Source organism: Miniopterus natalensis, chromosome 1 (genome assembly GCF_054644295.1).
Source record: "Miniopterus natalensis isolate mMinNat1 chromosome 1, mMinNat1.hap1, whole genome shotgun sequence".
NCBI classification, from domain to species: Eukaryota; Metazoa; Chordata; class Mammalia; order Chiroptera; family Miniopteridae; genus Miniopterus; species Miniopterus natalensis.
Window position 1 is genome coordinate 1,037,957 of NC_142081.1, and position 26,436 is coordinate 1,064,392.

Sequence of the window (26,436 nt, forward strand, 5' to 3'; positions counted from 1 at the left end):
CCGGTGTCCAGGGCACCATCATGACCTCCCAGTCCTCGGGGTTGTGAGGCTGCTTTCATGCCCCGTCTCCCCCCAGCAGAGGCCTGCACCTAAGCCCACCTGTCAAGCTGGCACCCGGCCCCAAGGGGCCTGTGTGCATCTACCTCCCCACACCTGGTGCCCCTCTGAGCCCTGGTACCCAGTCCCAGGCCTGACAGGCGGTGAAGGAGTCTTCCCTCCCCCTCCCTGTGGCCCCCAGAGTGGGGGGAGAGCAGACCGTCAGGTGTGGGAGAGGGGACCCTCTCCCTGCACTGCCCTCCTGAGACCCCTCTCCAAGGACCAGCAGCCCCAGGGGACTGGGAGGGAACCCACCCTTGTGGGGACACAGAGGTTCAGCAGTCACCCCCAGGAGCCCGCGCTTGTGGAGGACAGTGAACAGGTAGAATTAACAAGATGGGACCAGAGAGAGAAAGCAGCCTCTCAGGCTTAGACCCTGACAGACCCCAAGGGGCTGCCCTACAGATCATCCTTGGACTGGGGGTTCCACCAGCCTCTCCCTAGCACAAGGCCTTTTTCCAGCTGAGAACAACCCAAATGTGGGGGCGGGGAGCATGAGAGACCCTCAGGCACAGCCTCGAAGTCTGCTCTTATTTCTAAAGAAAAGGGAAGAGCAGCACTGGGTGTGGGGGTCTCCTCTGCTCCGTGCCCCCCCCCAAGGGGAGATCTGCCTCCACCCACCTGCCCCGCACTCCAGCCTGGGGGTTTTGGCTGAGCCGGCAACCACAGTGCTAACTGGGGCCACAGTGATTGACAGCTCTACAAAAACCCAGCCGGCGGGGACCCCAGGGCTCAGTGCCAGGCGCTCCAGGGTGTTGGGCAGGGGCATGAGATGGGGACGCCTCCCAGGCCACGAGGTGGGGGAGGGGTGGGGTGGGCGGTAGCCTGGGTGCTGGGGAGCAGCCTGGTCAGGGGCGGCAGGGAACGGGACCTGAGGGACCCAAGCAAGCCGGGTGTCAGGAAGGGTGCCCAAACGCAGACCTGAGGACTGAGGGTGGGGGAGCCTGCCAGGGACAGCGGGTGGGCGGGCCTTTCAGCGGAGCAGGCTGTCCAGCTTCGGGGCTCCTGGCTGCAGGGATTTCTGGGGCCTGGGCGAGGGGACCCTCTCACTGTGCCTATGCTTACTTTGAGCACTGGGGCCGAGGCACCACAGTCACCGTCTCCTCAGGTGAGTCTGCTGTCTGACCAGGGACGGGGGGACTCTGGTGTGCCGGACCCAGGTGTAGTGTTTGGTCTCAGACGTGGGACAGGAGGGAGGGGGCCATTTTTGTGCTACTGGGGCCAGGGAGCCCCGGTCACAGTCTCCCCAGGTAATGACACCCCTGCCTGCCTCCCTCATAGCCCTGGGGTCTGTGTGGCTGTGGGCAGGGCAGCAGGCCTGGCTGGTCCGAGGGCCGAGGCAGGTTTGCTTCTGGGGGGGAGCAGGGACTGACTGTGTCACTGTGCAATGCTTTTGATCCCTGGGGCCAGGGGACCCTGGTCACCGTCTCCTCAGGTAGGACGGCTTCCTCTCTCCTCTGTCCTGGGGCTGAAAAGGAATTTCCAGAGATTTTTTGTGCTCTATGCGGGGCCCTGGGGAGTCCCCAGAGGGGAGCTCCTGAGGCTGGTTGGGGACGGGGCCCTTTGCCGCGGAAGGGACAGTGGCCTGGGTGTCCGGGGGCGCGGAGACCTGAGACGGTTCTCTGGGGTGGCCGGCGCCGGGCGGGGGCCCCGGGTTTTTGTACACTGCCTGACGGGGCCCCTGGCAATGTGACGACTTTGCTAACTGGGGCCAGGGGACCCTGGTCACCGTCTCCTCAGGTAAGACGGCTTCCTCTCTCCTCCTCTGTCTTGGGGCTGGAAAAGGAATTTCCAGAGGCTTTGTTTTTGGTTCTATGGGGGGCCCTGGGGGCTGCTCCTGAGGCCCTTCGGGTGTCGGCTGGGCAGACAGCCTCTGGTCTGGTTGGGGACGGGGGCCTTTGCCGTGGGAGGCAGAATGGGCTGCATGTCCGGGGGCGCGGAGGCCTGAGGAGACGGTTCTCTGTGGCGGCCGGCGCTGGGCGGGGGCCCCCGGTTTTTGTGCACTGCCTAACGGGGCCCCTGGCAATGTGACTACTTAGAGTACTGGGGCCAGGGGACCCTGGTCACCGTCTCCTCAGGTAAGACGGCTTCCTCTCTCCTCTGTCCTGGGGCTGGAAAGGAATTTCCAGAGACTTTTTGTGCTCTATGCGGGGCCCTGGGGAGTCCCCAGAGGGGAGCTCCTGAGGCTGGTTGGGGACGGGGCCCTTTGCCGCGGAAGGGACAGTGGCCTGGGTGTCCGGGGGCGCGGAGACCTGAGGAGACGGTTCTCTGTGGTGGCCGGCGCCAGGCGGGGGCCCCGGGTTTTTGTACACTGCCTGACGGGGCCCCTGGCAATGTGATGACTTTGACTACTGGGGCCAGGGGACCCTGGTCACCGTCTCCTCAGGTGAGTCCTTGCCACCCTCTCTCCTCTCTCTCTCTCTGACGGTTTTTGATGCTTTTGGGGGGGAAATGAGGGTGTCTGGGTCTCGGGTCCAGAAGGACTGGGGCCAGCCTGGGGGCTCAGGAAGGGAGCCATGAGGGGACGTGGCCCTCAAGGGCTCGGAGAGGACGACCCAGATCCCTCTCCTCCGGGGCTCTGCAGCCAGGGGGGTCTCTCTGGGGCCTCGGCCACCTTGGCCCCCCTCTGCCCTCACTGGGCACAGCCTGAGGTGGACCTGAGGCCGGAGCCGGGCACCAGATTTTGCCTAAGACCCTGGCCTAGTTGTCACAATGTGACAGCTGGTTAGACTACTGGGGCCAGGGGACCCTGGTGACCGTCTCCTCAGGTGAGTCCTCACTCTGTCTGCACTGTAAGTGCACTTGGGGGATCGGGGTGTCAGGGCTGTATGTCAGAGACGCCGAGGTGTTTTGGAGGTCAGGGAAAGGAGCGTTGCTTGGACGGCCGCGTTCCACTTAGGGTGTCAGTTCATGGCCAGGGGCCAGGTTGGGGGGAGTCGGCTGGTGGAGGGGCCCAGGACCCTCCGGATCATGGCTACGTGGACAGTCGGCTTCCATGTGGCTCCGGGCAGCCTCCGGCAGTGCGGGGCCAGCCCCCCGGTTTTTGTGAGGTGAGAATGGAGGTTGCACTGTTGTGATTACTATGGTATGGAGTACTGGGGCCAAGGGACCCTGGTCACCGTCTCCTCAGGTAAGAATGGCCCTTCTCAGGCCTTTATTTTCTGCTCCTCTCTCCGGGGTTCTCTGGTCCTGGGGACGTGTGCCCGGGGGGCCTGGGCAGGCTGGCCGGGGCGGGCAAGGGCCGGGGCTCCGGGACTGCAGAGCCTCTTGACTTTTTTCTGATGCCTTTCGGAGATTGAAATAATGCCGGCATGTTGGGGAGTCACTGAGCCCCCGAAAGAGGGGCTGCCGGCGTGAGGGGCCACGCCGGGGCGAGAGGCCCGGGCCCCGGCCAAAGGCCAGCGGGGCTGCGGTGGGCACCCTCGCGGTCAGAATCAGGTGTTTGCAGAACCAGAAACAGGGCAGGCAGTGAGCTCGGGGAAACGGTGGAGTCAAGTTCTAGGCTAGATGGGATTTGTTTTTCAAGTCCATTACTTTTATACAATTTAATTTAAAAATTGCTAGATTGTATTTAGACTTCTCTATTGGTTAGGAAGAGCCCTGTCCTGGCCGGGAGGGACTTGTGGCCCCCGTCCTGGTGACGGCGGCCCCCGGCCCCTGGCACGGCCAAGGCCAGAGGGCTCAGCCCAGGGAGGCAGCTTCTCAGAGGAAACGTTTTGCTCCTCTCAGGAGGCTGACCGAGTATTGGGAGGGCATCTCGGAAATCGTTTCTGTGGAAAGTGGTTAAGACTAGTGTGATTTTAAAATGTGAGAGGTCTTTCGGTATCTTAAATGTTTTAATCTTATTATTTAATAATAATCAGGAATCGTGTTTTTCTGGAGTTGATAGTGGTGCGAATTTGGCCAAAAAGTGGTGACTCGGAACCGTGGGCCCCGATTCGGGGCTGAGTTTCAACAAAGATAAATTAAGCTTATTTTTTTTAATTCGTTGAGGGAAGTTCGGACGCGGCGGAGCTGGCAGCGAGGGCTGCGGGCGCTGCGCACCTGCAGCCAGTGGCCGGAAGCCAGCGGGCCAGGGTCTATTTTAGGAAGCGAGAAAACACGGCTGACAAATTTATAGCTTATGGTTATGAAGAAGTGGTTTCGGGTGGTTTTGCCCACAAATCTAAAAGTGTTGCTCTGAGCAAAACAACACCTGGGTGATCTGAGCTCTAAAATAAGTCACTGACAGAAACTAGGAGTTTCCTTTTTTAAACTGCTTGGGTTTAATTGTTCGGTCCTAGCTTCCCAACGTCTCCTTTGTATTTTTTCAAAGTAAGATGTTTAAGAAATTAAACAGTCTTAGGGGCGTTCATACAACTTTTTTCAATCGGCTGTCCCTTCAGATGGAAATTAGTCTCCCCCTGGGTCCCTGTCCCCAGAGCACTGTTTTTACAACAACCATCCCAGGTTTTCAAGTTAGTGGTTTTCTCTCTGCAGTAAAGAAACACTTTGATGTTCTGATAAAGTTGCCTGCATTTCAGTATTTTTCAAGACCACTTTTCAAGTATTCCTTTGAGGACAGATTTTAAGTGAGATGTGTGTAATTGTCCTGAATTATTGCAGTGAAGCTGTTTGTCAGGGGATCCAGAGGAGACCAGTCAGGTCTCGAGTCAGGAGGGACCCAGGCATGTTGCAAGGAAACGTTCTGACTTGAACTTGTTCCTGTGGAGGGTCTGAGAGTGGTCCCCGGCCCCAGGCCCCGGGATGCGGAGGTGCAGCGCTGGCTTCTGCCACCTGCCCGCGTCCCGAGTGAGTCCCAAGTCGAGCGAGTAGAGAATTTGGAGGAATCGTTGCATGAGAAAGACCCCACGGCACTTTCCAGTGACCCTGCAGACATGGTAAGAGGCAGCCTGCTGCCCACTTGCTGGAGGCAGTTGGTTTGATGGTTTTGCTTCCACCTGAAGGCAGATCTTGAGTGGTTGATGCTCAGCGAAGGCGAGAGGCTTGAGTGATCTCCTTGAGCTGCCCTGGCCTGAGTCCCTCACATTTAACTTTCCCTGAAGAACATTCCAGGGAAACGTGGCAAGTGCTGCCCCATTGCTACCCAGGTATGGGTGGTGTGGCTCAGACAAGCCCCCACTTCTGTTGTCTTTTTGTGACTCGAGGCGGCTTTGGCTTCTGGTCATTGTTGAGCATTAGAAAGTGGCCCGAGCCTTCTAAAGAGCTGTGTGCTCAAGAGCAGGATTCTAGGTGGCAAATTCAGAAAAGCGCGTGTCCTGGCCATTTCTAGTGATGATCTATCTTTCTCGAGGGGGAACATGGTTAGAGTCGGGGGCTGGTTGTAGGGATTGTGCCGGGAGGGAGAAACAGCACTGCCGATTCCAAGGCTCCCCACGTCCCGCAAGATGTTTTAATGACTTAAAGCTGCAAGGGAGTATTTTAACCAGGTCGCTGAAGGAGGGTAGTGCTTGGTAGTGCTTGGGAGCCGAAAGCAGGTTGGAGCAGGGGCCGGGGACTGGGAACTGGGGTACCCAGGGGTGAGAGGCAGAAAGAGGCCCAGGGAAGGAGCTGCCCCTGGCCTGAGTCCAGCTGTACAGAACTCCTGGATGAGACAGCTTCAGCTGAAGCAAGCAGGTCTGGTGGTCTGGCCCTTTCGTGCCAGAACCACTGGGCTTTCAGGTCTATCCAGGGCTGCTGCACTGGGCTGCTCAAGGCAGGTCAGAGCTGAGCTAAACTAAACCAGTCTGAACTGAGTTTTCTGAGCAGAGTTGGCCTGGGTGAGCCAGGCTGAGCCGGGTGAGCTGGGCTGAGCTGGGCTGAGCTGGGCTGAGCTGGGCTGAGCCGGGCTGGGTGAGCTGAGCCGGGCTGAGCCGAGCCGAGCCGAGCCGAGCCGGGTGGGCTGGATGAGCCGAGCTGGGCTGGGTAAGCCGGGCTGAGCTGGGCTGAGCTGAGCTGAGCTGGGTGAGCTGAGCTGGGCTGAGCTGAGCCGGGCTGAGCTGAACTGGGTGAGCTGAGCTGGGCTGGGTAAGCCGGGCTGAGCCGGGCTGAGCTGAGCTGAGCTGAGCTGGGCTGAGCTGGGCTGGGCTGGGTAAGCAGGGCTGAGCTGGGCTGAGCTGAGCTGAGCTGAGCTGAGCTGAGCTGAGCTGAGCTGAGCTGAGCTGAGCTGAGCTGGGCTGGGCTGGGTAAGCAGGGCTGAGCTGGGCTGAGCTGAGCTGGGCTGAGCAGGGCTGAGCCGGGCTGAGCCGGGCTGGGCTGGGCTGAGCTGAGCTGGGCTGGGCTGGGCCGGGCTGGGCTGAGCTGAGCCGGGCTGAGCTGAGCTGAGCCGGGCTGGGTGAGCTGAGCCGGGCTGGGCTGGGCTGAGCCGGGCTGGGTGAGCTGAGCCGGGCTGGGCTGGGCTGAGCTGAGCCGGGCTGGGTGAGCTGAGCTGGGCTGGGCTGGGCTGGGCTGAGCTGAGCTGAGCTGAGCTGAGCTGAGCTGAGCTGAGCTGGGCTGAGCTGGGCTGAGCTGAGCTGGGCTGAGCTGAGCCGGGCTGAGCTGAGCTGGGCTGGGTGAGCTGAGCTGGGCTGGGCTGGGCTGGGCTGAGCTGGGCTGAGCTGGGCTGGGTGAGCCGGGCTGAGCTGGGCTAGGTAAGCCGGGCTGAGCTGGGCTGAGCTGAGCCGGGCTGAGCTGAGCTGAACTGAGCTGGGCTGGATGAGCTGAGCTGGGCTGGGTTGGGCTGAGCTGGGCTGGGCTGGGGTGAGCTGAGCTGGGCTGAGCTGAGCCGGGCTGAGCTGAACTGGGTGAGCTGAGCTGGGCTGGGTAAGCCGGGCTGAGCCGGGCTGAGCTGAGCTGAGCTGGGCTGAGCTGGGCTGGGCTGGGTAAGCAGGGCTGAGCTGGGCTGAGCTGAGCTGAGCTGAGCTGAGCTGAGCTGAGCTGAGCTGAGCTGAACTGAGCTGAGCTGAGCTGGGCTGGGCTGGGTAAGCAGGGCTGAGCTGGGCTGAGCTGAGCTGGGCTGAGCAGGGCTGAGCCGGGCTGAGCCGGGCTGGGCTGGGCTGAGCTGAGCTGGGCTGGGCTGGGCCGGGCTGGGCTGAGCTGAGCCGGGCTGAGCTGAGCTGAGCCGGGCTGGGTGAGCTGAGCTGGGCTGGGCTGGGCTGGGCTGGGCTGAGCTGAGCTGAGCTGAGCTGAGCTGAGCTGAGCTGGGCTGAGCTGGGCTGAGCTGAGCCGGGCTGAGCTGAGCCGGGCTGAGCTGAGCCGGGCTGGGTGAGCTGAGCTGGGCTGGGCTGGGCTGGGCTGAGCTGGGCTGAGCTGGGCTGGGTGAGCCGGGCTGAGCTGGGCTAGGTAAGCCGGGCTGAGCTGGGCTGAGCTGAGCCGGGCTGAGCTGAGCTGAACTGAGCTGGGCTGGATGAGCTGAGCTGGGCTGGGTTGGGCTGAGCTGGGCTGGGCTGGGTGAGCTGAGCTGGGCTGAGCTAGGCTGAGCTGGGCTAAGCTGGGCTGGGCTGGGTGAGCTGAGCTGGGCTGAGTAAGCTGGGCTGAGCTGGGCTGAGCTGGGTGAGCTGAGCTGGGCTGGGTGAGCTGGGCTGGGCTGAGCTGAGCTGAGCTGAGCTGGGCTGGGTGAGCTGAGCTGGGATGGGTGAGCCGGGCTGAGCTGGGTGAGCCGGGCTGAGCTGGGCGAGCTGGGCTGGGCTGAGCTGAGCTGAGCTGAGCTGAGCTGAGCTGGGTAAGCTGGGCTGAGCTGGGCTGAGCTGGGCTAGGCTGGGTGAGCTGAGCTGGGCTGAGCTGGGCTGGGTGAGCTGGGCTGAGCTGAGCTGGGCTGGGTGAGCTGAGCTGAGCTGAGCTAAGCTGAGCTGGGCTAAGCTGGGCTGGGCTGGGTGAGCTGAGCTGGGCTGAGTAAGCTGGGCTGAGCTGGGCTGAGCTGGGTGAGCTGAGCTGGGCTGGGTGAGCTGAGCTGGGCTGAGCTGGGCTGGGTGAGCTGGGCTGAGCTGAGCTGGGCTGGGTGAGCTGAGCTGAACTGAGCCGGGCTGAGCTGAGCTGAACTGAGCTGGGCTGGGTGAGCTGAGCCGGACTGAGCTGGGCTGAGCTGGACTGAGCTGGGCTGAGCTGGGCTGGGCTGAGCTGAGCTGGGTGAGCTGAGCCGGACTGAGCTGGGCTGAGCTGGGTTGAGCTGACCTGAGCTGAGCTGTGTAAGCCGGGCTGAGCTGGGCTGGGCTGGGCTGGGCTGGACGAGCCAGGCTGAGCTGGGCTGAGCTGGGCTGAGCTGAGCTGAGCTGGGTGAGTTGAGCTGAGGTAGGGTGAGCTGAGCTGGGCTAGGGTGGGGTGAGCTGAGCTGGGTGAGCTGGGCTGAGCTTGGTGAGCCAAGCTGAGCTGAGCTGGGCTGGGGTGAGCTGAGTTGGGTGAACTGGGCTGGGTGAGCCAAGCTGAGCTGAGCTGAATGAGCTGAACTGAGCTGGGCTGAGCTGGCTGAGCTGAGCTGAGCTAGGCTGAGCTGAACTGGGTTGGGTGAGCCGGGCTGAGTTGGGTGAGACAGACTGAGCTGGGCTGGGTGAGCCAGGCTGAGTTGGTAAGCCTGGCTGAGCTGAGCTGGATGAGCTGAGCTGGGCTGGGTCAACTGACTGGAGCTGAGCTGGGCTGGGCTGGGCTGGGCTGGGCTGGGTGAGTTGAACTGAGCTGAGCCAACCTGGGCTGGGTGAGCTGAGCTGAGCAGAGGGAGCCAGACTGAGCTGAGCTGGGTAAGCTGAGCTGAACTGGGCCGGGCCAAGCTGGGCTGGGTGAGCCAGGCTGGGCTGGGTAAGCCGGGCTGAGCTGAGCTGTGCTGGATGAGCTGAGCTGGGCTGGGTGAGCTGAGCTGGGCTGGGTGAGCTGAACTGAGCTGGCTGGGCTAAGTTTAGCTGAATTAGGATGAGCTGAGATGAGCTGAGCTGGGCTGGCTGGGCTGAGCTTAGCTGAATTAGCATGAGCTGAGATGAGCTGACTGGATGTCTGAGCTGTGTAAGCTGAGCTGGGCTGGGTGGCTGAGCTGAGGTAACCACAGTGGCATGAGCTGGGTTCAGCAAAAATGGCCTGGGTGAGCTAGCTTATCTCAGTCTACTTTGATGGTTGCTGTGGGCTGCACTAAACTGGCTGGGCCATGTGGGTCTCTTTGGGCTGAGCTGGCCATGCAGGGCTGTCCTGGCTGACTTGGGCTGACCTCAGTGACCTGGTTGTGCTCAATATGTGTCAAGACTGTACTTGTCCCACCCGTCACACACACACCGTTCTTTGGAGCCCAGACACACAGGGCTGGGCTCTAGTATGGCTGAGCCGGGGTCAGGGAGGGCTGGGCTCACAGGGGCTCATCCTGCTGGCAGCTGTCTAGGGCACACTCACTGTGCTGGGGCTGAGCGTGCTGGCTCCAGTGTTCAGAGGGACCACAGAGCTGGCTTGGGCTTGGGCCGTGCTGAGCCGGGAGCCAGGGTACAGTTGCTCCTGAGTATGGGGAGAGCATTCTTGGGGGAGGAAGGGCCAGATCTGCCAGCTCCAACAAGAAGCATTTTCCCGTCTTCCCAGTCTCAGGGACGGCGTCTGTTTCGGGATGGGAGCTATGGCAGCCTTCCCATACCCCGCAGCTTTGTGCCAGGGCTCTGGCCTTGCCATGACTGCCTGCCACACAGATGGCCAGTCCTTGGAGGCCTGTCGTGGGTTTGGCCCCGGAGGGGCAGCCACAGGGCTATGGGGCCTGACCCCTGACTAGCAGAGTGGAGGAAGCCACCTTCTCACTCCCCTTTCTCTTTTGTCCCTCTCGGGTTCTCAGAGAGCGAAACTGCCCCAAACCTCTTCCCCCTCGTCTCCTGTGAGAGTTCCCTGTCCGATGAGAGCCTGGTGGCCATGGGTTGCCTGGCCAAGGACTTCATGCCCAACTCTGTCACCTTCTCCTGGAGCTATAAGAACAACAGTGACATCAGCAGCCAGGCCGTCAATACCTTCTGGTCGGTCCTGAGTGAGGGGAAGTACTCGGCCAGCTCCCAGGTGTTGCTGCCCTCCGCTGACATCCTCCAGGGCACAGACGAGTTCGTGACCTGCAAAGTCAAACACCCTAAAGGGCAATCAGATGTGCAGGTGCCCATCCAAGGTGAGACGGGGTCCCCCCAGCTGAGCGGGTGAGGTGGGTCCTAGCCTGGCCAGGCTGACACATGTCCCCTCTCAATAGCAGTGCAAGACGTTGCCCCCACCGTGAATGTCTTCATCCCGCCCCGGGACTCCTTCTCTGGCACCAGCGTCCGCACATCCAAGCTCGTCTGCCAGGCCACGGGCTTCAGCCCCAAGACAATCTCCGTGTCCTGGCTGCGGGATGGAAAGCTGCTGGACTCTGGCTTCACCACGGACAAACCACAAGTTGAGCACAAAGGGTCAGGACCCGTGACCTACAAGGTCACCAGCACACTGACCATCACCGAGAGTGACTGGCTCAGCCAGACCGTGTTCACCTGCCAAGTGGAGCACAGACAGCTGACCTTCCAGAAGAACGTGTCATCCATGTGTCTCCCCAGTGAGTGGTCCTGCCCCTCTGAGGGAGGCTCCCCAGGGAGAAGACTCCCCAACACACAGGTGTCCACTCAGGCCTGCAGACACTGCCCCAGATGAGGCCAGCTACTCCCTGAGCCTTGGCTTCCTGGAGAGGCCAAGGACAGGGAGGGGGCCATGCAGGGCAGCTTGGGGCCACTTTTCAGGTGGGGCTCCAGTTGCCCCTCCATCAGGACCCCAGGGCTCAGGAGAGGTTGAGTAAAGTCCATTCTCCCCCGACATTTACCCAATCTCACATCCGACCAGTCGCTCACACCCCCTCTCTTGTCTCAGGTACGTCCACCTCCATCCGAGTCTTCCCCATCGCCCCCACCTTCGCCAGCATCTTCCTCACCAAGGTAGCGAAGCTGTCCTGCCTGGTCACAGACCTGGCCACCTATGACAGCCTGAACATTGCCTGGACCCGCCAGAACAAGGAGGAACTGAAAACCCACATCAACATCTCCAAGAGCCATCCCAATGCCACTTTCAGCGCCACAGGGGAAGCCACAGTGTGCGTGGAAGACTGGGAGTCAGGAGATGAGTTCACGTGCATAGTGACCCACACAGACCTGCCCTCACCGCTGAAGCTCTCTGTCTCCAGGCCCAAGGGTAAGCCCCACCCCTCCCTGCCCTTCCTGCTGCCCCAGACCTCCCACAGCAGCCTCCAGGGTCCAGAGATGCCGCCGGCAGGTCCCGGAGCAGCCCTCTGCGTCCCCTGTTGTCGGGAGACGAATCCCACTGCCCCCCGATCTGAGCTCATCACCACCTCTCTCCACAGATTTCGCCAAGCACATGCCCTCTGTCTACCTGCTGCCACCCAGCAGGGAGCAGCTGAGCCTGCGGGAGTCGGCCTCCATCACCTGCTTGGTGAAGGGCTTCTCGCCTGCAGACGTGTTTGTGCAGTGGATGCAGAGAGGGCAGCCCATGTCCCCCGACACATATGTGACCAGCGCCCCGATGCCTGAGCCCCAGGCCCCCGGCCTGTACTTCACCTACAGCATCCTGACCGTGACTGAGGAGGACTGGAGCGCCGGGGAGACCTACACCTGCGTTGTGGCCCACGAGGCCCTGCCCCACTCTGTGACCGAGAGGACCGTGGACAAGTCCACTGGTAAACCCACCCTGTACAACGTGTCCCTGGTCATGTCTGACCTGGCCAACACCTGCCACTGACCCCCAGGATGCCCCTCAAGGGTGGTCCCCGGAGCCTCTTGCTGACCTGTCACTGTGTGTGCGCATGTATGCAAACTGACTGTGTCCACGAGGTGGGATGTTGCATTCTATAAAAATTAGAAATAAAAAGATCCGTTCAAAAGATGCTGGTCCTGAGTGAGCAATGCTCTCGCCTGCTGGGGCCACAGCTATGCTGCCCCATCCCGCAGACCACCCTCCACCACCATCCCCACCACTGCCTCACCCGCTGGCCTTCCACCCGCCTCTGGAAGCCCTGAGCACCTACAGAGTGCTCACGGCAGACAGAGCCAGTGCTCATCGCTCCTCTACTGCTGCTATGGGCTCACAGGAACACAGATGTGAACACACATGCACACAGGCAGGCATGCAGTGGACATGAGCACACATGCGCACATGCAGAGACATGCATGCATGCACACAGACATATACATACACTTACAAAGACATGGACACACAAACTCAGGTGCATGCTCATACATGCATGCACACTTGCACATAAATGTACACAGTGTTGCATACATGCAGGCAGACACATGCACAGGTATGGACACACACAAAGGCACACATGCACATGGACACAGGCACACACAGACATGCACGCACAAGGACATGGACACAGAGACACATGCTGTGGACAGGGGCACATAAACACATGCACATACATGCAAAGACAGGCACACATGTGCATGCTCATACACACGTTAATACATACACAGACATACACACAGAGACACACATGCACAAGCATGTGTGCATGCACAGTGTACACAGAGAGACATGGAAAGATATTGGCATGTACACACAGCAGCACACATGCACATGGATACAGGCACACACACAGGCATGCACACATGGACATGGGCACACAGCTAAGAGCGCACACATCAAAAACACGGACACATGCACACAGACACACAGATACTTGCACACTCACACACAAGCGCAGGCATGTACACACAAAGACGCATACATAAGTGTATGCCGGCACATGCATGGACACATACACGGACACATACACACAGAGGCACAAATGCACATGGATGCAGAGACACGCATGCAGAGGCACACACCCAGACACATGTACACATGCACACACAGGCAAAGGCATGGACACATGCACACAGAGGTACATGCACACTCATACGCGCATGCACATATGCACACACAGGCACACACACAGACAAGTCATGAACACATATGTACACTGACATGCACACACATGGACACATAGGTGTTTTCACACACAAACACATGCACATGCAGACACACATGCATGCATGTACACACACGGACACACACTCACATGGATGCCCACCCTGTGCACCCTGGTCACTTGGTGCCTTTGCAGACACTCCTGCCTCTCTGCACCACGCTTGCTGCAGGGCTTCCTGCCCAAGGCCTGCTTGTCCTCTGTCTCAGCTTGGAGGGGCATCCATGGGACAGCACAGCCAGGACTTTGACCATCCCAGGCCCAGGGCTAAAAGCTCAGAGGGCCACCCTGGGCAGGCTGGCTACAGTTCCTCAGGGACACCCCGGCTGTGTCCAGGCTGTTGACGAAATCAGCAGGGCCCTCACCCATCTATGAACAGAAAAAGTAGGGACGTCCTGGAGGCAGGGAGGCCATTCTGGCAGGCTCTGCCCTGCAAACACCTGGCCCTGGAAATGGAGGGAAGAGGGACAGTCTGCAGCAGGGAGTGAGGGGCACAGGGGCCCAAGCAGGTCTCCATTCCCAGCAGATCAGAGGGCACTGCCCCTTGGGGTCACTTCCTAGACACCCTATGTTCCTGGCCCTTTAGGGACCTGGGCTCCAGACTCCACTGTATGTGTCTGTCCATCCCAATGTTACTCTCCCCAGAACCTCAGGTGTCTGCCTGACCCCTTGGTCCCAGAGACATATTCTTAATGGGGAAGACAAGCCAGCCAGGGCCCCACATAGCTTCTCACAGGTGCCCTCCACTCCGAGAAGGAGAGAGAGCAAGAGTCCCACTGAGGCAGCAAGGGATGGGTCCCTCAGGCCCAGGCATCTACCTGCCCCCACTGCCACCCCCCACTGCAGGTGACAGGAGGCCCCACTCCCAGCTTTGTCACCCCAAGTGGCCCTGGCTGTCCCCCACCCCGTCTAGGAGAGTCCAGGACCCTGGAAGCACTCCACTGGGGTCCCCACTCCCCATCCCAGCGCTGCTGCACCCACCCCCTGTGTCTGTGAACTGCTCTGTCACCACCCCTGCACCCCAGGGCTCTCAAGACAGGTGTCTCTGCCGGGCCACCCGTCAGGCTGTTGGAGGCCCAGCTTGCACTTGGCTCAGGCTGCCCCCCCCACCCACCTCTGAGATACAGTCTGCGCTCCGCAGGTCCCCTCCCTGCTGCCCCCTGCTTCTGCCACCCCGCCCTGCCCTCCTGGGGGGCACAGCCAGGAGCTGAGGGCAGCGAGAGGGTGGGTGGCCGGAGGAGGAGGTTTGTCTTCCCCGGCAGAGCTCGAGCTGTGTTCTGTCCCCTGCAGAGGGGGAGGTGAGCGCCGAGGAGGAGGGCTTCGAGAACCTGAACACCATGGCCTCCACCTTCATCGTTCTCTTCCTCCTCAGTCTCTTCTACAGCACGACCGTCACCCTGTTCAAGGTAGCCGGGGGGCGGGCCGGAGGGCAGGGCTGGGGCGCCAACACCCGCTGGGAAGGGTGCCTCACACTGCGTCTGTCGTCTGCAGGTGAAGTGATCCGCAGGACAGGACCGTGGACGCCAAGGAGACGAAACCGAGAGGGGTGCTCGCCGCCTTGAGCCTAGGGCCCGGGCCCGAGTGGTGGGTCCGCTTGTACTTAAATCTCCCCTGTGCGTCCCCCCCGCGCCCAGCGCTGAGAAGCGGCTTCTCTGGACACAGCCCACGGCCGAGGGCTCTGCCCCCTGTGTTGCTTTGCAATGTGTGCACTTTTTGCCCTGAAATAAATATGTACATTTTATCTTGTGAAATGGCTTCCTCGTGGAGGTTTTTTTCCCCGAAACCACACCCCTGTGTGTTGTGTGAGCCTCTGGAAGGGTGACCCTAATTCCAACGGGTACGAGGGAAAGGGTGGTCCCCTGGACACAGGCCTGGGGTGGGGGCTGATCTGCCTGGTGAGGGAAGCCGGCTGAGCTGAGAGAATGCAGGCCTGGTCTCCCCAACACAAGCTCAGCAGAGCTGGGCTTGGGCTCCGAGCGATCGATCGGTAGGGCCTGCGCTGGGGACTCCGGCTGGGGATGCCGGCAGGATGTGCCGTCACTGTCTGTCGCCGGTCCGGGAAAGCCCAGACACTCCAGGGTCTTGTCCCCGCTCTCAGTGTGTCTGGGGTGTGCCGGTGGGACCCAGGGGGCAGACTGTGCTGGGTGACCTGTCAGGAGTGTGTGTGCATGACCCGGAGAGAGGACAGCAGCGAAAGACTCGATCCACTATGTCACCAAAAGAAGGGCAGGCGGCAGCCAGGCCCAGGAGCAACGGCAGGGTGTGAGGTGCCGGGAGACAGGAGCCATGCAAAGGGCACAGGGGGGCCGTGTCAGGGGCTCAGGGTGGCTATGCAGCGTCCAGGCCAGCTGTGGTGGCCAGGGTCTGAGCAGACGCAGCTCAGGAGCAGGCAGAGACGACGCAGCGGGCCAGAGTCCCGGGAAGTGAGGAGGGCAGGAGGCTGCTGGGCCAGGCTCTGGAGGAGGCACCTCCTGGAGCTCGCAGGGCGGGCGGGCGCGGGGTGTCCGGGGCCTGAGTGTTAGCCTGGCCCTGAGGGCTGACTGTCCCAGGCAGAGCTGGAAAAGGGCATGGGTCCCAAGGGAAATCTGTTCCCTGGCTATGGGCTCCAAGTGGACAGCTTCCAGGCTCTGGCTTTGTTTTGGTTAAATGAACGTTGTCCTGGGCTAACCTCGCGGGCTGTGGGGACGCAGGCAATGGAAAAAATATCCTTGGGTGAGGATTTTAAAAAAACAAGTAGAACAGAATTCAGCCATATCCTCGGCCACTTTACAAGGGCCTGCCGTCCTCCAGTCTCCAATGCCCGGGTCCTGTTCCCGGCCGAGGCCTCACCACAGGCACCCTAAAGGTCAGTGTTAGTGACCCTGTGCATGTTTTCTGAGATGGGACAGGCCTTCTCCTCCCCTTCCAGGGCCCACACAGAATCACTGTTTATGTCCACGGTTCTACTGACCTCTTTGGACCAGTTTAGACTTTTCTTTTTTAAATTCTTTTTATTTTATTTTATTTTTATTGTTAAGGTCTTGCATTGTAGATGTCTCCCATTTTCCTCCTTTTGCCCCCTTCCACCCACCCCAGGCCTTCATTACACTATTGTCTGTGTCCTTGGGCTGTGCATATATGTATGTAAGTTCTTTGGTTAATCTCTTCCCAACCCCCCTCTCGCCTTCCCTCTGAGATTCATCAGTCTGTTCCATGCTTTTATGTCTCTGGATCTATTTTGTTCGTCTGTTTATTTTGTTTATTAGATCCACATATGAGTGAGATCATGTGACACTTGCCTTTCTCTGCCTGGCTTATTTCACTCAGCATAATACTCTCCAGGTCCCTCCATGCTGTCCCAAAGGGTATGAGATCCTTCTTTTTCACGGCTGCGTAGTATTCCATGGTGTGAATGTCCCACAGCTTTTTATCCACTCATCTACTGATGGGCACTTGGGCTGTTTCCAGATCTTAGCTGTTGTAAATTGTGCTGCTATGAACATCGGGGTGCATAAATTCGTCCTGATTGGTGCTTTGGGTTTCTTAGGATATAGTCCTAGAAGTGGGATCACTGGGTCAAATGGTAAGTCCATCCTTAATTTTTTGAGGAACCTCCACACTGTTTTCCACCAGCAGCCACTCCCACCAGCAGTGCACCGGGGGTCCCCTTTCTCCGCACCCTCGCCAGCACCTGTCATGTGTTGATTTGTTGACAGCAGCCATTCTGACAGTTGTGACGTGGTTGTGGTTTCAGTCTGCATCTCTGATGATTAGTGACATTGAGCATTTTTTCACGTGTCTCTTGGCATCTGTATGTCCTCTTTGGAAAAGTATCTATTCAGGTCCTCTGCCCATTTTTAATTGGATTGTCTTCCTTTTGTTAAGTTGTATGAGTTCCTTATATATTTTAGATATTAACCCTTTATCAGATGTGTTGTCAGCAAATATGTTCTCCCACACAGTGGGCTCCCTTTTCATTGTGTTGATGGTTTCTTTTGCTGTGCAGAAGCTTTTTAGTTTGATGCAGTCCCACTTCATTTTTTTCTTTCTTTCTCTTGCCCTAGGAGATGTATCGGCAAACATATTACTACAGGAGGTGTCTGAGATTTTGCTGTCTATGTTTTCCTCTAGGATTTTTATAGTATTGTGACTTGTATTTAAGTCTTTTGTCCATTTTGAGTTTATTTTCGTGTATGATGTAAGTCGGTGGTCTAGTTTCAGTTTTTTGCATGTACTTGTCCAATTTTCTCAGCACCACTTATTGAAGAGACTGTCTTTACTCCGTTGTATGCTCTTGTCTCCTTTGTCAAATATTAACTGACCATAGTGGTGTGGGTCTATTTTTGGGGGTCTCTGATCTGTTCCATTCATCTATATGCCTGTTCTTGTGTCAGTACCAGCTTTTTTGATTACATGGCTTTGTGGTATAACTTGGTATCTGGTATTGGGATCCCTCCAACTTTGTTCTTCTTTCTCAAGATTTCTGTGGCTATTCAAGGTCTTTTTCGGTTCCATATAAATTTTTGAAGTGTTTGTTCTAGATCTGTGAACTATGCTGATGGTATTTTAACAGGGATTGCAGTGAATTTATAGATTGCTTTGGGTAATATGGACATTTTAATAATGTTAATTCTTCCAATCCATGATCATGGTATATTTTTCCACTAGTCTAAATCTTCCTCTATTTCTTTTTTCAGTTTCCCATAGTTTTCCTAGTAAAGGTCTTTTAAATCTTTGGTTACGTTTATTCCTAAGTATCTTATTTTTTTAGTTGCAGTGGTAAATGGGGTTGCTTTTTTAGTTTATCTTTCTGAGAGTTCACTATTGGTATATAAAAATGTCGTTGCCCAGCCGGGCGTGGCTCAGCAGTTGAGCATCAACCTAGGATCCAGGAGATCAGGATTTGATTCCCAGTCAGGGCACAGGCCCGGGTTGCGGGCTAGGCAGCCGATCAATGACTCTCTCATCATTGATGTTTCTATTTCTCTCTCTCTCCCTCCTTTCCTCTCTTTGAAATCAATAAAGATATGTTTTTAAAAAAATGCCGTTGATTTCTGGGTGTTAATTTTGTATCCTGCTCCTTTGCCTAATTCATTTATTAAATCTAGGTTTTTTTGGTGGCATCTTTAGGGTTTTTATGTACAATATCATGTCATCTGCAAGTAATGACAGTTTTACTTCCTCCTGTCCAGTTTGGATGCCCTTTATGTTTTCCTCCTGCCTGATCACTGTGGCTAGGACTTCCAGAACTATGTTAAATAAGAGTGGTGAAAGTGGACACCCCTGTCTTGTTCCTGCTCTTGGGGAAAACTCTTTTAGTTTTTGCCCATTGAGTATGGTGTTGGCTGTGGGTTTCTCATACATGGCCTTTTTATGTTAAGATATGTTCCCTCCATTCTCACTTTGCTGAGAGTTGTTATCAAAAATGGGTATTGGATTTTGTCGAATGCATTTTCTGCATCTATTGATATGATCATGTGATTTTTGTCTTTCATTTTGTTTATGTGATGTATCCTGTTTATTGATTTGTGAATATTATACCAGCCTTGCATCCCTGGAATAATTCCCACTTGGTTGTAGTGTATGATCTTTTTAATGTATTGCTGGATCCAATTTGCTAATATTTTTTGAGGATTTTAACATCTATGTTCATCAGGGATATTAACTTGTAATTTTTTTTTCTTGATAGTGTCTTTATCTGGTTTTGGAATTAGGATGATGCTGGCCTTATAAAAAGAGCTTGGAAGTGTTCCTTCCTCTTGAATTTTTTGGAATAGTTTGAGAAGGAGAGGTGTTAGTTCTTTGAATGTTTGGTAAAACTTGCCTCTGAATTCATCTGGTCCAGCACTTGTTTGCTGGTTGTTGTTTTTATTGTTGCTTCAATATCATTAGTTTTCATTGATTGTTATCAGTCTATTCAGGTTTTCTGATCCCTCCTGATTGAATGTTGGAAGATTGTATGTTTTCAGAAATTTGTCTATTTCATCCAGGTTGTCCAGCTTGGTGGCATGTAGTTGCTCAAAGTATTTTCTTACACTCTCTTTGTATTTTGTTGGGTCAGTTGTTACTTCACCTCTTTCATTTCTGATTTTATTTATTTGGGTCCTCTCTCTTTGTTTCTTGGTGAGTTTGACTAAAGGTTCATCAATCTTGTTTATCGTTTTGAAGAACCAGCTCTTGGTTTCATTGATCTTTTGTATTAATATTTTAGTCTCTATGTCATGTATTTCCACTCTGATCTTTATTATTTCCTTCCTTCTACTTACTCTGGGCTTTTCTTGTTGTTCTCTTCCTAATTCTTTTAGTTGTAGGGTTAGAGAGTTTATTTGAGATTTTTCTAGTTTCTTTTTCAATATATCTTTATTGATTTCCAAGAGAGGAAGGAAGAGAGAGAGAGAAATAGAAACATCAATGATGAGAGTCATTGATCGGCTGCCTCCTGCACGCCCCTTACTAAGGATCAAGCCCACAACCTGGGCATGTGCCCTGACCAGAAATTGAACTGAGATCTCCTGGATCCTAGGTCGATGCTCAGCCGCTGAGCCATGCCAGCCGGGCTCTCGTTTCTTGAGGTAGGTCTGTAGTGCTATGAACTTCCCTCTCAGGACTGCTTTCACTATATCCCATAGATTTTGGGCTGTTGTGTGTTCATTTTGTTTCCAGAAAGTTTTTTATTTCCTCCTTGATCTCATTGGTAATCCACTCTTTGTTTAATAACATACTATTAAAACTTCAGGTGTTTGAATGTTTTTAGTTATTCTATTGTAGTTGATTTCCAGTTTCATGCCATTGTGATCCAAGAAGATGCATTATATGATTTCAATCTTCTTGGACCTGCAGAGACTGGTTTTGCATCCTAACATGTGGTCTATCTTTGAGAATGTCCTGTGTGCACTTGAGAAGAATGCATATTTTGTAGCTTTGGGGTGAAATGTTCTGTAAGTGTCAATTAAATCCATCTGATCTAGTGTGCCATTGAAGGTCGCTGTTTCCTTGTTGATTTTTTGTCAGGAAGATCTATCCAATGATGTCAATGGGGTGTTAAAGTCCCCTAGTATGACTGTATTGCTGTCAGTCTCTCCCTTAAAGTCCTCCAGAAGTTTTTAATATACTTAGGTGCTCCTATATTGGGTGCATATATGTTTGCAGGGGTCATATCCTCTTGTTAGATCAATCTTTTTAGTATTATGTGGTGACTTTTCTTGTCTCTCATTATGGTCTTCATCTGAAGTCTATTTTGTATAATAGGAGTATTGTTACCCCAGCTTTTTTTCTTTTCCATTTTCACAGAATATTTCTTCCACCCCATCCCTCTCATCCTGTGTGAGTCTATTGTTCTGAGGTGGTCTCTTGTAGACAGCATATATTTGGGTCCTGTTTTCTTATCCATTCAGCTACCCTACGTCTTTTGAATGGAGCATTTAATCCATTTACATTTAAGGTTATTATTGATAAGTACTTGTCTACTGCCATTTGATTCTTTATGCCTATGTTTCTCTCTCTCTTTCTACTTCTAATTACAGCAGTTCCTGCAATGCCTGTTTGGTGGTGATAAACTCTTTTAGCCTTTTTTGTCTGGGAAGCTCTTCATTTCACCATCAAGTTTGAATGATAGTCTTGCTGGATAGAATAGTCTTGGTTTCAAATCCTTGCTTTTCATTACTTTGAATACTTCTTACCATTCCCTTCTGGCCTATAGAGTTTCTGATGAGAAGTCAGCTGACAGCCTTATGGGAGCTCCTTTGTAGGTAACTCACTGTCTGTCTCTTGCTGCCTTTAGGATTCTCTCTTTGTCTTTAATGTTTGTCATTTTAATTTTGATGTGTCTCAAAATTAAAAAAATGGGACTCTCTGGGCTTCCAGAATGTGTGTGACTTTTTCCTTCACCAGGTTAGGGATGTTTTCTGTCAATCTTCAAACAGGTTCTCTAACCCTTGCTCACTTTCTTCTCCCTCTGGCACACCTAGGATGCAAATGTTCCATTTCTTGTTGTCCCGCCGCTACCTTCGACTGTCCTCCTGGTTTTTGTTTTTGTTTTGTTTGTGTGTTTTTTTTGTTTAATTTTTATTTTTGTTTAAAATATTACAGATGTCCCTTTTTCTCCCCAATGACCCGTTCCACCCCCTCCCACCCCCCTCCCCAGTCCCTCTCCCCACCATTGTCCGTGTCCTTGGGTTGTGCATATGTGCATATAAATTCTTTGGTTACTCTCTCCCCCTCCACCCACCCTCCCTCCTCCATCCCTCTGACATTTGTCAGTCTGATCTATGCTTCCATGTCATTGAATCTATTCTGTTCATCAGTTTATTAAGTTCTTTAGATTCCACGTATAAGCGAGATCATGTGATGTTTGTCTTTCTCTGCCTGGCTTATTTCACTTAGCATAATTTTCTCCAGGTCCATCCATACTGTCCCAAAGGGTACGAGATTCTTCTTCTTTACAGCTGCGTAGTATTCCATGGTGTGAATGTCCCACAGCTTTTTTATCCACTCATCTACTGATGGGCACTTGGGCTGTTTCCAGATCTTAGCTATTATAAACTGTGCTGCTATGAACATCGGGGTACATATATTCTTTCTGATGAATGTTTCAGGATTCTTAGGATACATCCCCAGGAGTGGAATCACTGGGTCAAACGGCAGCTCCATTTCTAATTTTTTGAGGAACCTCCATACTGTTTTCCATAGTGGTTGCACCAGTCAGCATTCCCACCAGCAGTGTTCTAGGGTTCCCCTTTCTCCACACCCTCGCCAGCACATGGCGTTTGTTGACTTGTTGATGGAGCCATTCTGACAGGTGTGAAGTGATACCTCATTGCGGTTTTAATTTGCATCTCTCTGATGATACATGACATTGAGCATTTTCTCATGTGTCTCTTGGCCATCCGTATGTCCTGTTTGGAAAATTGTCTATTTAAGTCCTTTGCCCATTTCTTAATTGGGTTGTTTGTCTTCCTCTTGCTGAGTAATGTGAGTTCTTTGTGCACTTTGGAAATTAGCCCCCTATCAGATACATCCGTGACAAATGTGTTTTCCCAGACCGTGGGGTTCTTTTGTATTTTGAGGCTGTTTTCTTTTGCTGTGCAGAAGCTTTTTAGTTTGATGTAGTCCCATATGTTTATTTTTTCTTTTGTTTCTCTTGCCCTACGAGATGTACCAGTGAAAATTCCACTACGTGGGATGTCTGTGACTTTCCTGCCTATGTTTTCTTCCAGGATTTTTATGGTTTTGTGACTTACATTTAAGTCCTTTATCCATTTTTAGTTTATTTTTGTGTATGGTGAAAGTTGGTGGTCTAGTTTCATTCTTTTGCATGTATCTGTCCAATTTTCCCAGCACCACTTATTGAAGAGACTGTCTTTACTCCATTGGATGCTCTTGCCTCCTTTGTCAAATATTAACTGACCATAATGGCATGTGTCTATTTCTGGGGTCTCTGTTCTGTTCCATTGATCTATATGCCTGTTGTTGTACCAGTACCAGGCCGTTTTGATTACAGTGCCTTTGTAATACAGTTTGAAGTCTGGTAATGTGATCCCTCCCACTCCGTTCTTTTTTCTCAAGATGGCTGCATCTATTCGGGGTCTTTTTTGGTTCCATATAAATTTTCAAAATGTTTGTTCTAGGTCTGTGAAATATGCTGTTGGTATTTTATAGGAATTGCATTGAATTTATAAATTGCTTTGGGTAGTATGGACATTTTAATAATATTAATTCTTCCAATCTATGAGCATGGTATCTTCTTCCACTTGTTTAAATCTTCCTCTATTTCTTTTTTCAGTGTCACATAGTTTTCTGAGTGCAGGTCTTTTACATCCTTGGTTAAGTTTATTCCTAGGTATCTTATTTTTTTACTTGCAATGGTATTGCTTTTTTAGTTTCTCTCTCTGAAGGTTCATTGTTGGTGTATAAGAATGCTATTGATTTATGGATGTTGATTTTGTATCCAGCTACCTTGCTAAATTCGTTTATCAAATCTAGTAGTACTTTGATGGAGTCTTTAGGGTTTTCTATGTACAATATCATGTCATCTGCAAATAATGACAGTTTTACTTCCTCCTTTCCAATTTGGATGCCTTTTATGTTTTCTTCCTGTCTGATGGCTGTGGCAAGGACTTCCAGTACTATGTTGAATAGGAGTGGTGAAAGTGGACATCCCTCTCTTGTTCCGGTTTTTAATAGAAATGGTTTTAGTTTTTGCCCATTGAGTATGATGTTGGCTGTAGGTCTGTCATACATGGCCTTTATTAGGTTGAGAGTTTTTATTAGAAATGGGTGCTGGATTTTGTCGAATGCTTTTTCTGCGTCTATTGATATGATCATATGATTTTTGTCCCTCATTTTGTTTACATGATGAATCACATTTATTGATTTGCGGATGTTGTACCAGCCTTGCATCCCCGGAATAAATCCCACTTGGTCATGATGTAGGATCTTTTTAATGTATTGCTGGATCCAGTTTGCTAGTATTTTGTTGAGGATTTTAGCATCTATGTTCATCAGGAATATTGGCCTGTAATTTTCTTTCTTTGTAGTATCTTTACCTGGTTTTGGGATTAGGGTGATGCTGGCCTCATAAAAACAGTTTGGGAGTTTTCCCTCCTCTTGAATTTTCTGGAAGAGTTTGAATAGAATAGGTGTTAATTCTTCTTTGAATGTTTGGTAAAACTCGCCTGTAAATCCATCTGGTCCAGGACTTTTGTTTGCTGGGAGTTTTTTGATTACTCCTCAGTTTCATTAGTTGTTATTGGCCTATTCAGGTTTTCTGCCTCTTCTGAATTCAGCTTTGGAAGGTTGTATGCTTCTAGGAATTTGTCCATTTCACCCATGTTGTCTAATTTGTTGGCATATAGTTGCTCATAATATTTTCTTACAATCCTTTGTATTTCTGTTGGATCAGTTGTTATATCACCTTGTTCATTTCTCATTTTATTTATTCAGGTCCTCTCTCTTTGTTTCTTAGTAAGTCTGGCTAAAGGTGCATCAATCTTATTTACCTTTTCAAAGAACCAGCTCTTGGTTTCATTAATTTTTTGGGGTTTTTTTTGGGTTTTTTTTTTGTCTCTATGTCATTAATTTCTGCTCTGATTTTTATTATTTCCTTCCTTCTACTTCCTCGGGGCTTTTCTTGCTGTTCTCGTTCTAGTTCTTTTAGTTGTTGTGTTAGATGGTTCATTAGATCTTTTTCTTGTTTTTGAGATAGGCCTGTAATGCTATGAATTTTCCTCTCAGGACTGCTTTCGCTGTGTCCCATAGATTTTGGATTGTTATCTGTTCATTTTCGTTACTTTCCATGAAGTGTTTGATTTCTTCCTTGATCTCATTGGTAACCCATTCATTGTTTAATAACATGCTATTTAGCCTCCATGTGTTTGAATATTTTTGAGTTTTTTTATAGTGGTTGATTTCTAGTTTCATGGCATTGTGATCTGAGAAGATGCTTGATATGATTTCAATCTTCTCATATTTGTAGAGATTTGCCTTGTGCCCTAACATGTGGTCTATTTTTGAGAATGTTCCATGTGCACTTGAGAAGAATGTGTATTCTGCTGCTTTTGGGTGAAATGTTCTGTAAATGTCAATTAAATCCATTAGGTCTAATGAGTCATTTAAGATCTGTGTTTCCCTGTCGGTTTGTTGTCTTGATGATCTGTCCAATGCTGACAGTGGGGTTTTAAAGTCCCCCACTATGACTGTGTTGCTGTCAATCTCCCCCTTAAAGTCCCCCAAGAAATTTTTTATATATTTAGGTGCTCCTGTATTGGGTGCATAAATGTTTATAAGGGTTATTTCTTCCTGTTGGGTTGATCCCTTTAGTATTATGTAGTGACCATCTTTGTCTCTCGTTATGGTCTTTATTTTGAAGTCTGTTTTGTCGGAAATAAGAATCGCTACTCCAGCTTTCTTTTCCTTTCCATGTGCATGGAATATTTTACTCCATCCCTTCACTTTTAGCCTGTGTGAGTCTTTTGCTCTCAGGTGGGTCTCTTGTAGACAGCACATATTTGGATCCTGTTTTCTTATCCATTCAGCTACCCTATGTCTTTTGATTGGACAATTTATTCCATTTACATTTAAGGTTACTATTGATATCAACTTATTTAATGCCATTTTTCCCCTTTATGCTGATGTACCTTTCTCTCACTATTCCTTCTTTTTCTTAGAGCAGTCCTTTTAGCATTTCTTGCAATGCTGGTTTGGTGGTACTGAGCTCCTTTAGCCTTTTTTTGTCTGAAGGTCACTGTTTTGTGAGCCGATTTCCGTTCTCCTGGGAGGTGCTTGTGTATCACCCAATGTGAGGAGCTGCCTAGGTTTGGCTCAGGTGTCCTTAGGTAGATTGTTGATCTGAGGCTCTCCGTGGGCCACCTTCCCTTGTCAGCTATTTTGCAGCCTTATAGTTGCCTGGTCTTGTTCCAGAGTCCTCTGTAGAGTCTTTAGGGTGCATGGTGGCTAGTGTAGCTCAGGGTGTCACTCCCCTTAGAGGTGTCGCTGTCAGGCGCTCACTCTGCGGGGGTTAGTCTCTGCTCCAGCGCCAGCTCCTCAGTCCCTCCCCTGTCCTCTGATTCTAGTTCCCCAGGCTCTGACCTGCTGCAGCTTCAGATTGATTTCAGCCTGTTGCCTTTTCTGTCTGGGCTGTTTCGGCAGCCTGGGCTCAGTGGGTTCAATTAAAAACACCTTCTGGTGAGCCCTGTGCATGCCCAGCCCCCAGCAGGGGTTTCAGCGTTTCCTCCAGTTCCCAAACAACAGTCCCTGAGAGTCTTGTTCTTATAAAGTCCTCCTGTGAGCTGCTCTCCCTTCACCCTCAGGTCTGTGCCCTGGGGGGGTGTCTGGGGCCTCAGTGAACAGGACCCCCCCCCTTTCCTATTGGGGGCAGTGCTCCCGGCTGCAGAAGAGGCCAGCGGGCTCCACCCCTCCCTGTTCAGCTCTGGTTGGCTGGTCGCACCAAGACCTCCCCTCAGACCATCCACTGTGCAGACCCCAACCCCAGCCTCTGCTGGTCTGTCCCCCAGTGCACCCTGGGAAGGTGGGGGCCAGTTCCGAGATCAGACTCACACACACACAAAGCGACACACAGGGAGAGAGTCCGCCCTGCAAGGTCCCGCCGCCCTCGCTCCAAGGCCCCCAGCGGGAGGGGACCCAAAGTCAGCTCCACTCAGCTCCCTGCACCACTGGTCTCAGCAAAGCTGGGGCGGCTTCACGGCCACCAACGGGGCCCCTCAAGGCTGGTTACAGATCCCAGCCTCTCCGCACTGGGAGCTCAGGGCAGGAGGACACCCTCAGGTCTGGTCGAAGGTCCCAGCCTCCTGGCACCGGGAGCTCAGGGCGGGAGGGCTCCTCCCCTCCCCCGCACCTCGCAGATTCTGCGCTTTTGGGGCTCAACACAATGCCCCACAGGAGGCAGAGGGTCCCCGTGTGCGGCTGCTCAGCACAGTCCTCTGGTCCCTTACCACTCGGGT

The 26,436-nt window shown here is 52.9% G+C and overlaps 1 gene segment (V, D, J or C); it reads left to right on the top strand.

Annotated features, from left to right (window-relative positions):
• Positions 1-11,769, top strand: part of LOC107543937 (Ig mu chain C region secreted form-like) — a 49,891-nt gene extending 38,122 nt beyond the window's left edge. The window contains 5 exon segments of the C gene segment in view: positions 2,818-2,868; positions 9,849-10,162; positions 10,241-10,579; positions 10,888-11,205; positions 11,375-11,769. Coding sequence covers positions 2,818-2,868; positions 9,849-10,162; positions 10,241-10,579; positions 10,888-11,205; positions 11,375-11,769 — 1,417 coding nt within the window.
• The last annotated feature ends 14,667 nt before the right edge of the window (positions 11,770-26,436 follow it).